This window comes from Salvia miltiorrhiza, unplaced genomic scaffold (assembly GCF_028751815.1).
Source record: "Salvia miltiorrhiza cultivar Shanhuang (shh) unplaced genomic scaffold, IMPLAD_Smil_shh original_scaffold_269, whole genome shotgun sequence".
Taxonomy (NCBI): domain Eukaryota; kingdom Viridiplantae; phylum Streptophyta; class Magnoliopsida; order Lamiales; family Lamiaceae; genus Salvia; species Salvia miltiorrhiza.
In genome coordinates this window covers 374222-387844 of record NW_026651514.1, presented here as the reverse complement: position 1 = coordinate 387844, position 13623 = coordinate 374222, and the positions used below count along the sequence as shown (strand labels likewise).

The window sequence follows — 13623 nt, the reverse complement described above, 5'->3', positions numbered from 1 at the left end:
CTCAAAAATGAATAAGACATCTACCAAGCCATTCAAGCCACCAAGGGAAAAGAATGAACTTCAGTAGACCATCCTAAGGAGGTCACCAAGGGGGAAAAAAGCAGACTCAACTCTTGGATCAACAACCACAAGTTGAATTAGCTTTTTTATTTGCATTTTTTGCTGCCACAATGTCACTTTTCCAGTTTAACATGAAACACCTGAAGTAGTTTTTGAATCTGCATAGTTTTTGAATATGCATTTGAACTTGAAATAGAATGCTGCAATGAACAAGCGTGATGGTTTACTTACATTTTGGATAATACATAGTTATTTATCATTCCAGATTATCCATTGATTCAAGATTTGTTTATGTTAGAATGCTGCAATGAACTTGAATGAGTCAAGATTTGAGGGAAAATAGTTCCATTGATTCTTTTCATTACATGAACAAAATACATAGAAAAGCTTACATTAACCTACAACTATAAACAACACCAACAACCAAGATACAATCAAAATTATCCAAAGAAATGCATTTTTCCTTCTAACTGTCATTGATTCTTTAACCATTTTTCTGAGCTCCACATTTTCATTCTTCAAAGCTTCAAAGTCCATGTCCATGGTCGTCGCTCTTTCAAGCATTTTTCTGAGCTCCCCATTTTCAGTCTTCAAAGATTTAATAACCTCTCTTGACCTCTCACCCATGGGTTCATCATGCCATTCGAAAAATCCACAATTTTTCGAGTACAAGACAACAAAAAAAAGTGATGCTTCAACATTATAACCAATTTCTACACCCGTAAAACCTTCTTCCTGGGTTATCCTCCGTCCACAACGTCATTCTCGGAGCTCTCAAACGCTTACCTTCAATCACGCATAAACACTGCACGTAATTACCTCCATAAGCGTCTTCCATCTGCCGCCGACCGCCGGAATAGCTTGAGGCACAATCTGAATTGAAACTCATGCCTTGGAGGTCGAATGATAAGAACAAGAATAAACCCTATGCTAATTCGAAGAAATTCGCTCAATTTCTATAGAAATCGCAAGAGGGGGAATCGTAAATTAGGGTTCTTCAACTCATAAACACCCCCAAAATATAATAGCCGTTGTGAGTCGTTGAAGGTGGGCCCCGTTTTTAATTAAAAAAATTGACTAACGGCCGAAAACGGCGTTAGGTCAGAGGGGTAGATTTGCACGTTTTTTTAGAGTTTGGGGGGGGGGGGAGGGGGGTAATTGCACACACAATGACTAAGGGGGGGTTTTACGCTATAGGGCTAGTACTTCGAGGGCTAATCTGCACTTTTTCCCTAGATAAAAAAATCATAAAATGCTGAAAGTTCGTATATTTACACGCAAATAATACTATTAATTTATATATTATGTAATTTTGACTTCTTTTCTTCAATCTTTTAAATTTACATTTTATGCTTGCCATATAATTTATATCTTTGGGCCCGTTTGATTTTCAGTATTGGATTAATCAGGATATAAATTATCCTGATACTTTAGTGTGGATTAGTCATGATTTCTAATCTCAGATGGGTGTTTGATATCATTGGTAATTAATCCCAAAAAGTGTTTGGTATCCATTGAAATAGGTTGGATTAACATATCAAATACCTAAATTAGTAGCCTATGGAGGGGGTGGAATAATTAGTGTGGGTTAATCCCATGGGGGAGGTGGGATAATTAGTGTGGGTTAATCCCACAAAATAAGCTAGGGTCTTGGGATAAACCTGGAGTTGACCATATTAGTAACACATAATATCAAACACTACATAAATCCATATTAATTTAACTTATCCTGCTTTTAAACCCATATCAAACAGGCCCTTAATTTGTATGCATATTTTATACATTTGATGAGGACTGAAATATGCACCAGCGCTGTGCTAAACATAACGGGAATATTTCTAGTTATGATTATTATTATTATTGTTAGTGTGATTATTTCTGATATTTGATACAGGATCGTCCTGACTCTCAGCTTGGCTCAGCTCGGCTCCGCTTTCCAGCTCTGATGGCTTAATTTCAAGATGTAGATTAGAATAATGGGGCTTGGGCTTGATTCATTGGGCTAATGGGCTTTAAGGGTCTAATGGGCCCAAGGGCCTTAAGTTTATGTTATGCTTATAAATAGGGCCTTGATGCATAGATTAAAGAGGGAGAGCCATTATTTCTTAGCCTACAACTTGTAAACTGTAAAACACTCTATCGATTATAGTGGAAAACCCCTAAAACCCCCGTGGACGTAGGTCTTTTCGACCGAACCACGTAAATCCGGTGTCGTTTACTACTTTCTAGTTTAGGTGTTGGTTTCTTGTTTCACCAACATTATATATAAGACCATCAAGAATAATAAAATACAAAAAATAATTTTATTTTTAACATTTGACCCAATTAATTCGATGGGCTAGCCTGAAACCTAAATGTTTAGAATTGAAATTTCTAATCAAAAATCTTTTCAGCCCGATTAGCCCACAACCAACTACTCCGACAACCCAACAAAGCTAGCCCAAAACCCGATGAACTAGTCTGATTGGCATCTCTAGTTCTAAGGCATCCGACTGGAACATTTAAATTGTTGATTTAACGGCCAACCATCTTCCCCGTTCAACCAGCTACTTTTGGTTCAGTATGAAGATATTTGGTTAAAACAATAAGGACAAAAAGAAAATGAATCGTGTGCAATACTTTTTAAAAAATCGAGATTTTTTTACATGAAAACATAAGTTGATACAACTTTTTTTTGAAAAAATGTTAAAGCTAGAGACATAAAATATTGATTAACCCTTTTTCTTTTTGTATATAGAACACATCACTAGGCACCCATACACAACGCCCAACAACAACAAAAAACAAAAGAAACCATCAAATGGTAATCACAAAAGGTGTTTCGTAAACATGTTATATGCCTCATACATATATCTGATAAGCAATATTGAGGGTCTGCAAAATATAAAATCCTACTCTAATTGAAGTGTGAATGTAACTTGAACCGGTAATTCCTAATAAAATGACCATGAACTACAGAAATCTTTTATTACAAAACAAAGCCTTGAATATCCGAATCAATAAAAATAAGTAAATATGGATACAACAGAAGCCGCTAATCAACGAACAAAGCTGTCGACCTAGTTTAACCTCCCCAACAAAAAAAAACCCACTATGAATTAGGTATGAAGTTTATTGTACGACATTATTTGTAAGAGTGATAAAGATAATACTAGTATTCAACATATCTTTTAACTTAAATTTACCTGTGAATCACCTTTTCTTCCCTTTCTTCCTTCCTTTGACTTTTTTATCCAAGTCCTTAATCCCTCCATTAAGGGCAGTTGTAGAGGCTATTCTTCCACTCATAGGTTTCGGTACTTCATAAGATGATGGTAGAGACTGTTGTTTCTGGGCTTGGGCTTGGGCTTGGGCGTCTGCATACTTCTTTAGAGATTCGAAAAGTGAGAGAGGTTTCTGGTCAGTTGAAGGTGGTGTGACAGGTATATCTGGTATACCCAAGTACTTCTTAACTTCGGGTCTCTTTAACACTGAAAAACACAGGTAACAAAATAAAACAAAATCATAAAAGAAGAATTTATGTTCAAGCTAGAAAACAACAATGCCAAAAGCAGAGAGTTAAAGGACTCACCTAAACCATACCCCAGCGAAAACAGGCTGGAGGTAATCCAATAACAAAATACAGCCTGCATAAAAATACAATATCAAATTGGATTTCACCGATGACTTAACCGACCACTTTAATCATATCACCACACAACTATCCATCAAGAGAAAGCAAGCAAGCCAGGTATATTAAGAAGGATAGTTCCAAAGTATAAAGATACCAGCAGAAAATAGATGTAACATTACATATCTACACACAGGAAGAGTGATGCTGCAAGTATTCAATCAGTGAAAATGTTCAAGAGCAATGTTTTACAGATCAAGAAGTCGGGCGAGCATATCTGTCAAATGCAAGTGTAGCATTTTTATAATTAAACCAAAATCCAACTCCAGTTTAGGAGGATAATTAAGAGCTGTAAGACTTGAAGGTGGGTAAAATTAGCCGAGTAGCTCAACGGTAAATCTAAAGACAAACAAGAAGGTAGAAGAGGCTCAATGTAAATAATCCATGAGATGATTACAGTAGTTGGTGAGGTTCCCATCGGTGAAGCTTTACGCTCTATGCAAATTAAGAATAATCAGAGTATGTGATAGAGGCACACCAGAATAAAATACATGTTTGCCACTGATCTGATCTTAAGCTAATTTGCTTTAAGCTTCTTACTGATTGTCATGCACAATGAACTAAAATAGCAATGCTAGGTATCTAAAGATGATGTATATCAGAAGATGTCATAAGGAGAACTCACTGTAAATATTCAATGTGGACAAGATATTGGTAGACTACTGGATAAAGTTCAGCATTAGCAGAAAATGCACCAAATACCTTCGGGAAACCTACAGTGAGAGGAATTGACAATGCTGCAAAGCCCCTCATGACATTTTTCATGGTAGCAGTAGAAATAGGATTGCCTTCCATACCTTCTTGTGCATTAATCTGAAAACGGATTATCCATCAATTATGAAACCAAGATCAAGGGCTCAAATGAAACAAGTCAGAGCACTAGCCAATCAAATCTGGTAGGAACGAAGAAGACACTTCAAAGCAAGACGGCATTTCAAAAGATACAATCAGATACAAGAGAATTGATTGAGAATTAGTTATGAAGCTATAGCTAAAAACATCTTTGTTCACCTGGTTCATACACTTTATTTGGCAGACTACAAACGAACACTTTCTTTTTTAGAAAATCGAGAAATTTAAATGGTGTAATTGAAACTTTCTGACAATATTATCTATTTACTTATCCAATAATTAAACTGCAGTTTGATATAGATAATCCTATTATGAATAATTCCAGAAAATTTTCCATCTTTATTTAATGTATGATATGATGCGAGATGAATGTCCTTGTGTGAGGACAAATTAACTTGGTCAGGTATTCACTCACTATGGCAAGTCCAAATCTAAGTAGGCTCGTCGAGAAACCTTTTCAATCCATTGCCAGACCTTATTGGGTTAGGAGAAGACCAGCTGAAGGTAGATATTTTCTATTGCAGTTTCAACTTATTTATAGGGGTGACAATAGTGCTTCTTTTCTGTCAATGCCTCTTTTTACATATAATTTTATGGTTCATAGTATATATAGGGAGTAGTTAGGCAATAAACCATTTTAAAATAGGAACTACGAACCATGGAATTATGATGATGAGTAAAATGACAATTCGTTGTGAAAAGTGATGAATTTCAAAAAATGAAAAAATTTCCCCCTATGAATTCGAACATAGAACCATGAATTCATTCAACAAAGTGATGAATCCACCATAGATCTTCATGATTTAAGGGATGAAAAAATGATTCCTAGTTTATATCTTAAATTGTTCTTACTACAACCTATAAAGTAAAACTAAAGTTGGAGCTAATATTTATTGAAAACTTACGGAATTGTGCAATGATACATGATTTTGAATTCTAATTCAAGGAGCAAGCAATCAAACACCCAAAATAATTAACGAAGAATTCAAACTAAATACATTTTGAAACATAAATAAGACTTCCTGAGGATAACATGAAAGGCAAAAGATTATACATTGACATACAAAATAAATGAAAAGATATAAAGATAGCTGACCTCCACTGTAATCCAAAATGTCAGTGCACTCAAAACTGGAAACAGATATAAGCTATCCGGAGTACTCAAATCAGTAAACCATAATATTCCACCATCCCTAAAAGATGGAACTTTTTCAGCCATGTTACTAACCTGAATACAAAATTATGCCTTAAAATGTCAAATGGTATTAAAAGGCAGGGAAAGATGGATGAAATCATAAAAAACACAGAGGATGAGATGGAACTTAAAAAGTAATTGTGTAAGCAAGGAAAAGTGAACTTACGGCAAAGAAAAAACAGCAAAAAATGGGTGCTGAAATTAAAAGTCCCTTTAAAGGGGTGAATGGGGATACACCATATCTGCAACACCAAAATGCAATCAGATAAGTCCGTGCACATCTGCACAGAGCTGATTCCCTAAAGGGACCGAGGGAGAAAAAGAAGAATATCATCAAAGAATCTGAAATCTCACCCATACAGATGAAATGATATACTAGTAAATATATACTCAAACTCAAATTAATATCTCAAATTATTGAAAATAGATTGGATTTTCTCTATTTTCCCATATATTGATAGCAGTAACAACCAGCTCTTCTAAACAGTTCAAAGATTTTCTTAAGATATGGAAGTGTGGAAATATGTTGACCACATATATTTGAGAGTGAATTTTCTGTCTATTTATCAGCTTGTACATTTATATATACAAGATATCCTAATCTATCATGAGAAGGAAATAAATTAAATTAAGCCCTCTAACATAAAACTAGATCACAGACATGTACTTTATCAATGACAACTGACAAGAAAAAACACATACTTCTTGTACAGTGCGTCCAGTTTCATCTGACCTTCAGCAACAGCACTGGGGTTCATGCCCTGTCAAATAATCATGAGCATGACATGACAATCGCAAGTTTGAAGCGCCATAATAAAGGATTATATGCAATAGTAGAATGATGAATGCAATAATAAACAAGGGTCTGCAGCATGATCCTGATATAAAGAAAGCAAACAGGATCTAGAGTAAATTTACATACCCAGAGTCTTAAGCTCATACCTTATTTTGCATTTCGTCCCTAACTGCCTCCATTTCTGGTTTTAAAAGCTGCACAAGGTTTACAACCACAAAAATGTGTTTATAGTCCAATGCATAGAGCAATGTGGTAAGCCAATGTCACATTCAGTTCAAGTGAAACATTATTAGACAAAATAGATCAAATATCAAATATAGCATGAGGGGTCTCTATTTTTTGACACTATAATTCTCAAGTTTATGCCAGGGAGTTGGTGTTGGTACACCATAGTTTACCTGACGGTTGTATGATTCTAATTCCCAATTTCCACTCCTTCATGAACAAAATAACAAAAGTATGTGTATTATTTGAAATTTTCTGACAGATCAATGAGACAAAAATTAATATGTGTCTCCTTAATGAAAATGAGAGAAATATATTATGTAAATGTTGCTCTACTCAACTAAGTACTCTTACCTTTTTTTACATGTTCTCTAATTTTACGTTTCTTATATGACCTGAGCTAAATCCATCTAGAAAATCTTCTCAAAAGTTTCCTTTTCACTTTACCTTTTTATTATGAGCAAGACGGGCAATGGCAGATGCGGGATAATAGTTTTAGACTTTTAGGGTGGAGGTGTGGAGCACATGGAAATATGACAATGAGTCAAATTTGTAGGTCTAAAAAGAGAATCGATACTCAAATAATTAACGTATTTTACATCTTAGCTTTAATAGAAATGGAAGCCTCCATTCCACCATTGAGGACAGGTACGTTTTCAGAAATGGTGATTTCTTAAATTTCTATAATCCAAGACGTATGTCTTGATAGTAATTTCTCCATAAATGAGTTGCCAGAATTCCGGGATCAACAAATATTACTGTATGTACTATGTAGTAAGACTCGATCAGTATACAAAACCCAAACTGCAGAGGCCAAGAGAACTCACAGCAAATTTTGAAGTGCACTTCAGTTGATGTATGAGAAGAGGAATTTGAAGCCAACGAATAATAAGAGTTGTCACAACAATGGATGCCCACCTAAACAGAAGTTACAGAGGCCACTTTGAGTTATTCAAATCTTAACTACAAAAAGAAAGAAAGATCTCTCCACTCCAGATCAGCTCACACTTAATACAGTAGGATTTGCATCGATGCATACCTTTGAGGTCAAATCTTGAACACAACATCAACTTTCTAAAATGTAGTATAACCTTCCTAAGAAACTCAATACTATATGTACTTCAATATGCAATACCATAATTACTCTTCTATCATACAAGATTAAAATAAAATAAAATAAATCTCCATGCAAACCTTTTACCAGAACAATAGCACTAAACATAAAAAAAAAATGAAAAAATATTCCGCATATGTAAAGTCAAAGAATTGTCCTCACCAATTAAAACCAGTAAAGCAGTGTACATAATCAATCAGATACTGGAGGGCGGCCACTGGAGCAAACGAATCCGCGGCTGCAATGGCCACCTCATTCATCGCTGGAGCAGCCTCCACAGCCTTATCCCCCAGCACAACAACCACATCATTCAGAACATCAATTTTATCAGCCGCCACTTCTCCAACTCTCGCACTCGAATAATTCCGGCCGTAGCCAAATCCGAATCCCGCCGGAACAGAAAATCTCCTATCTTGAAGCGCGCTTGTCGGTCGGCGGTAATTGCTGAAATTATCTCTGCCTACAAAAAATCGGTTGTGAATATAATTCCCGATTTCAGGATAATTCGAGATCGGTTTCGCTTGCAATTCGTGAGAATCATCATCGTCGCTATGAATATTAGAAATTGAAGGAGAAATTCGTTGTCGATGTTGATAGAAGAGCTTCGCTCGAGCTGTGATTATCCGCCTGTACGCCATTAATTCCGCCGCCTCCAACCAAAATCGAGACAAATGATATTAAGAAATTCTCTGATCTTAATAGAAAGTGAGATTAGTTTGAAGAGGGAAAATGGTGAAGTCTTTCGACATTTGGAGGAACAAACAGAGAAACAGAAGAAGGGTTTCGGGGGTTTATAAACTACTGTACTAGAAAGTCTAGAATAGATGGCTTTTTTTTTAGGAGGGAATAGAAAAGATGGCTTTGATTGAATAGTAAGAGCATCCACAATGCTTGCACCCATAGTGGGTGCAATAGAATGGGTCCCACTTCTATTGCACCCATTCCCACAATGGTATTGCACTCACTATGGGTGCAATAGATTTTATTTTATTTTTGAATTAGTTTTATTCTAGTTTCCATTTTACAATAATTAAGAAATTAAAATTTCATTGAATTAAAATTCAAATCCTACATTGTTAGAAATAAAAGAAATACAAGAAATTAAAATCCTAAATTACTTAAATTAAAACAAACATAAAATAAAAAATCCTAAAAATCTACGGGATGTTGTGTCGTTGCTTGATCTCCGCCACCTTGCACATGTGAAACGCCAATTCGTCGGGATTCATTTGAGAGGTGTCCCGGCTCATCAACATGCTATCGGCGAGGTCACGTTGAACTTGGGAGAACGTTTCCATTGCATTCACCATATTCGCCATGTACCCGAGAGCTTTTTGGTTATCCTCCGACGTCTCTTCGGCCTTTTTCTTGCCTTTCCGCTTGTCTCTCTTGGCCGCCTTTTGGCCTTGGGGCCGGGTGGAGATAGAGGCGTCACTAGAAGTCGTTGTGGGAAGACCGTCGGACCCCTTTGATCGTTTGTCCGAATGGACATCGGAGTGAACATCCCCGCCAAGACTTGAAAATTTCTTCGACTCGCGCAAGATCTTCCATGCATGCGAATACCGGAACGGAACACGGTACTCGGCTAGCCACATTGCCTCTGCTTGCTCCAGGATTTGAATATCACTCATGCCTGATTTCCATTGATCGTGGCATTTTTTGTGCATGGCCTCAAACCTCTTCGCATCCTTCGACACCCGTTGAAAGTGAGATTTGATTTGCGTGACGTCGCGTGAAATAGATCCTTCGGGCCTTTTATCGTTGTACTCGGCGCAGAGGGAGCCCCAAAACTTCGCCCCTTTTTGGTCGATACCCACCACAGAGTCGTGGGTGTGCTCGCAATACAAACGGCAAATTAGCACCGTTTCTGCCGGATAATAGTTGCTACGTTTGGATGCCGTCGGCATAGAAGCAATCTCCTCCACGTCGGGCTCGGGCTCGGCAACGGCGGCAAAACGGGGGTTCAAATTGGTGCCCGCCTCTTGAAAGGCATTCGATTCTTGCGTGAACGGCGAGAATCCTTGCCTGGAAGCATTTGATTCGTCGGGGGATGGATTTTGAGGATGTTCACGCCAATAGTTGCTCCAATCGCCTTCCATTGCTATTTGTTGAAATAATTTAAAAGATGAGGAGAATGGATGAATGAGGAGAATGGATGAATGATAGAGGACGAAGAAGAGAATGAGGTTGTATATGTATATATAGAGGGGGTATATAAATTTTTAAAAAAAAAAAAATCGGCAACGGAAAAAAAAAACGGTCAAAAAACGGCTATTTTTAATTTTTTTTTTTTCGGCCGAAAAGGAGCGCGTGTTTTACACGCCCCCTCCTTCGCTCCCACTATTCACGGGTGCGTAGCAACGCCCCCCCTCCTTCACACCCGGGTGCGGCAATGGTGGTGGGTGCGATAGGCCGGGTTCGATCCGGCCATCGCACCCACCGCTGCGGATGCTCTAATAGAGCAGTGGAAATTGGGTTAACCATATTAGACCGCATGGTCATCTTTTTTATCTATATATATATATATATATATATATATATATATATATATATAACCTTTTTCTTTCAATAAATAGGCATGGCATTTGCAATATTTTTTGCATACTTAAAAAATTCTCTCCCATTTTTCTCAATTTTTCAATGGATCCAATAAATTTCTTCTTAAATTCTCCAAATTTGTTGAACTCTCAAAATTATTCACAAGATTATTATCCTAATTAATCTTAAAAATATTCATACCCAAGATTTTGGAAACAATTCCAACCCCCAGTTTCACTCACGAACATATCCAACCTACAGAGACATGCACAAACACTTCAGGCTTTCCAAAAGGATGGACTGATCAAGAAGACTTGGCGCTAATGCATGCTTGGTGTAATGTTAGTTCGAATCCAATTGCTGGCACTAATCAAAATAGTGGTACTTTGTGGAAACAAATTTCAAGAATGTATGAAGAAGCTCGAGCTGACAATTAGTATCGATAGTTTGTTTGTAATATTGCAACGCTTATTGTAATTTATGTTTTTAATTTAGTTTGTGTAATTTTTGTATTGCTTTTTAATTTCATAGTTATTGCTCGATTTTACTTTTTAAAATTTTTGCAATTTATTGTTTTAATCATAACTTTATACTCCCTTCGTCTCTAAAATAACTTCCTCTTTTCCCTTTTTGGAGCGTCCCCCAAATATCTTTCACTTTTTTTCTTTCTATTTTTGAACAGTTACCCCACCACTAATAATACTTTATTTATTCTTACTTTTCACTTTTCACCACTCTCAATACTAATTATAACACATTTTCTCCAATAATAATTATAATATTTTTTCTCCACTATCAATACACTTTACAACTTTTCCTTAAAACATGTGTTGTCGCTAAAGAGGAAGCCATTTCAGGGACGAAGAGAGTATATATTTTTTAACAAAAATAATTGTAAAGGTTAAAAATTATGATAAAAAGGCTTAAGGTGAAAATAGGCCCTTGAAGTATACGTCCTTATAGCGTTTAGCTTCCCTTACTCACTGTGTGTGCAAATTACCCCCTAAAGTTCAAAAAATCGCACACTTAAACCCTCACGTCCTAACGTCGTCAATCAACCGTTAGTCAATTTTTTTTAATTCAAAATCAATAGGCTTTAACACTAAGCTGCGAACTGGAAATAGAAGTCTTATTCCCGCAATCTTTCCCAGCCAAAGCAGCAGCCAAAAGCTTGTTAGAAGACGCCGATGACGATCTTAGCTGGTTGAAGGCGTAATCGGCCGGAAACCTATGCTTCAAGCAGATTTTAACTCGGCAAGTCTTGCACGTCTTCGTGTGGGAGAACGTCAGAACCTCCTTGCAGCGCCGCACGGGGCACGCCGACTTCATCTTCTTCCTCGGATCGCAGTCGCCGGACTTCTCGTGCCTCTCCAGAAGCTTCTTCTCGTCCTGTCCATCGCATCCCGTCATCTCGATTGCGGCCGAGCAAGTTTCGCAGACCACCACTTTACGGCTGCCAACGTCGGATTTCAGACACTCGTGCGATTTGGCTGACCGGTGTTCTACACAAAAATACTGCAAAAAACGTAAAATCATTTAAGTCACTTCACCAAGAACATGTGGCTGCAGTTTGCCGACGCGAGCATGGCAACCGAAGTCGCTGTGTGGCTCAGCGAATTTGTGGCGGGCCACGACCAGTTCACCAATAACTCCATTGTGGAAACCATCTGCTTCATTCTGTGGCTCTCAGTCACCATAATCTCCTTCTCACAGAGTGAGTAGTAGTTCAATCTTCTGAATTCACCCCTTTATTTTCAATTACCATAAGTCGTGTATGTTTTGTTGCAGGAGAGAACATCAAGGACTCTGCGTCTAAGGTGGTGCTGGAAGTGTGGATATGTGTGGTTTTCGTGGTGGGAGCGAGTTTCACGGCCGTGCTGAGCTTGATGATGACTGTTCCGAGATTGGAGCCTTCTGTGAGGGAGATAGACTTGTTGAGGAACTCCAATGCAGTTGTGGCATGCAATACCAATTCCTTCATCTATCGTTATCTTGTTAATATCCTAAATTTCAACCCCAACAATATCAAGCAGATCAACTCTATTGATGGGTATCCACGATCTTTCCAGAATGGTAAGATCAAAGCTGCTTTCTTAGTGACGCCGCATGCTAAAGTGTTCCTCGCCAAATACTGCAACGGCTACGTCATATCGAGTTGATGGCAATCGGATTTCTAGCAATGTCTTCCTAAATCTGGAAAATATTATGTTCCGCCGCCCATTTCTTCCACCGGAGAATTAGGGTTCTATGTTTCTAAAAAATCCCTAAATTAAAGGGCCATTGCAAATCGTTACTAGTGGGCCCCAGATTTTGAATTAAAAATAAAAAATAAAAATTGACTAACAGTTGACTGACGGTGTTAGGACGGGAGGGTTTAAGTGTGCAATTTTTTGAACTTTAGGGGGTAATTTGCACACACAGTGAGTAAGAGGAGCTAAAAGCTATAAGGGCGTATACTTCAGGGGCCTATATGCACCTTAACCCTAATAAAAATAATAATATATATATACTTTTGTGGTTGGGTGGTCACATGATGTGGTTGAAATGGTTGTTGTTTTTTATGGTCGAAGGTATCTGATATTCAAAAGATTAAGATATCGAATCAAGATCAAATATATATTAGGAGTATGAAATAATTATCTACTATACTCGATCCGATATCAAATATATTTAATTGGGTATTAGGTATACTTTATACTAAATATAATTTTTATTTTTTTATAATTAAAAAGTACTAATTCTAATTTTGTTCTTGGAAGATTTGGCTAAATGTACTAGCATCTCTTTGTGTTCCATTTATGTTGATTTAGACAAGTATTAGTAGAAATCATAAAATAAGAACATTGGGAGTAATCTAATAAAACATTTCAGGGATTAATTCAAGGGCTTCTTATGTTTGTAACTAACTAATTTTACATTGCAGGTATTATGATACATAGTTGGCGAAGATACTTCTGACCAACACTTTGAATTCATAAACGTGATAATAATTACTAACTACACCGGTCTCTACTTTACAAGAACTGAATGAACCGATACTTGGGACAAAACTTCATTGGAATAAAACTTCATTTACTCTCTACTATAGAGCCTTACCAGGGTGGGAAGATTTTCTTAATGCAATGGAAACAATTTTGAGTGGGTTTTTCCCGATGGAGGATAATTTTTTTATA

General features: G+C 37.1%; 1 protein-coding gene and 1 pseudogene across 2 annotated transcripts; both read right to left on the bottom strand.

The window, feature by feature from the left end:
- Positions 1–3002: 3002 nt before the first annotated feature.
- LOC131003783 (mitochondrial inner membrane protein OXA1-like) lies at positions 3003–8750 on the bottom strand. Of its 2 annotated transcripts, none has more exons than XM_057930335.1 (10): positions 8075–8750; positions 7626–7716; positions 6720–6767; positions 6480–6538; positions 5944–6019; positions 5679–5810; positions 4433–4543; positions 3632–3686; positions 3246–3530; positions 3003–3129 (listed from the first exon to the last, which is right to left on the bottom strand). In XM_057930335.1, exons 1-9 carry the CDS (start codon positions 8548–8550, stop codon positions 3253–3255), a joined length of 1326 nt encoding a protein of 441 aa, XP_057786318.1. In that variant the 5' UTR covers positions 8551–8750; the 3' UTR covers positions 3003–3129; positions 3246–3252. The 2 variants fall into 2 exon arrangements, with proteins under 2 accessions (XP_057786318.1, XP_057786317.1); XM_057930334.1 differs by having other exon boundaries at positions 3003–3119; positions 8075–8723.
- A 2786-nt stretch (positions 8751–11536) lies between these two features.
- LOC131003816 (zinc finger AN1 domain-containing stress-associated protein 12-like) lies at positions 11537–12671 on the bottom strand (annotated as a pseudogene).
- Between the last annotated feature and the right edge of the window lie 952 nt (positions 12672–13623).

What these genes read in the sequence shown, in the direction of transcription:
- LOC131003783 (XM_057930335.1), bottom strand. Translation starts at nt 8,550, where the DNA reads ATGGCGTACAGGCGGATAATCACAGCTCGAGCGAAGCTCTTCTATCAA. An exon ending in AGTGCACTTCAAAATTTGCT is followed by an intron (nt 6,768 to 7,625) that starts GTGAGTTCTCTT and finishes AACCTTGTGCAG; the next exon opens with CTTTTAAAACCAGAAATGGA. An exon ending in GGGACGAAATGCAAAATAAG is followed by an intron (nt 6,539 to 6,719) that starts GTATGAGCTTAA and finishes ATTATTTGACAG; the next exon opens with GGCATGAACCCCAGTGCTGT.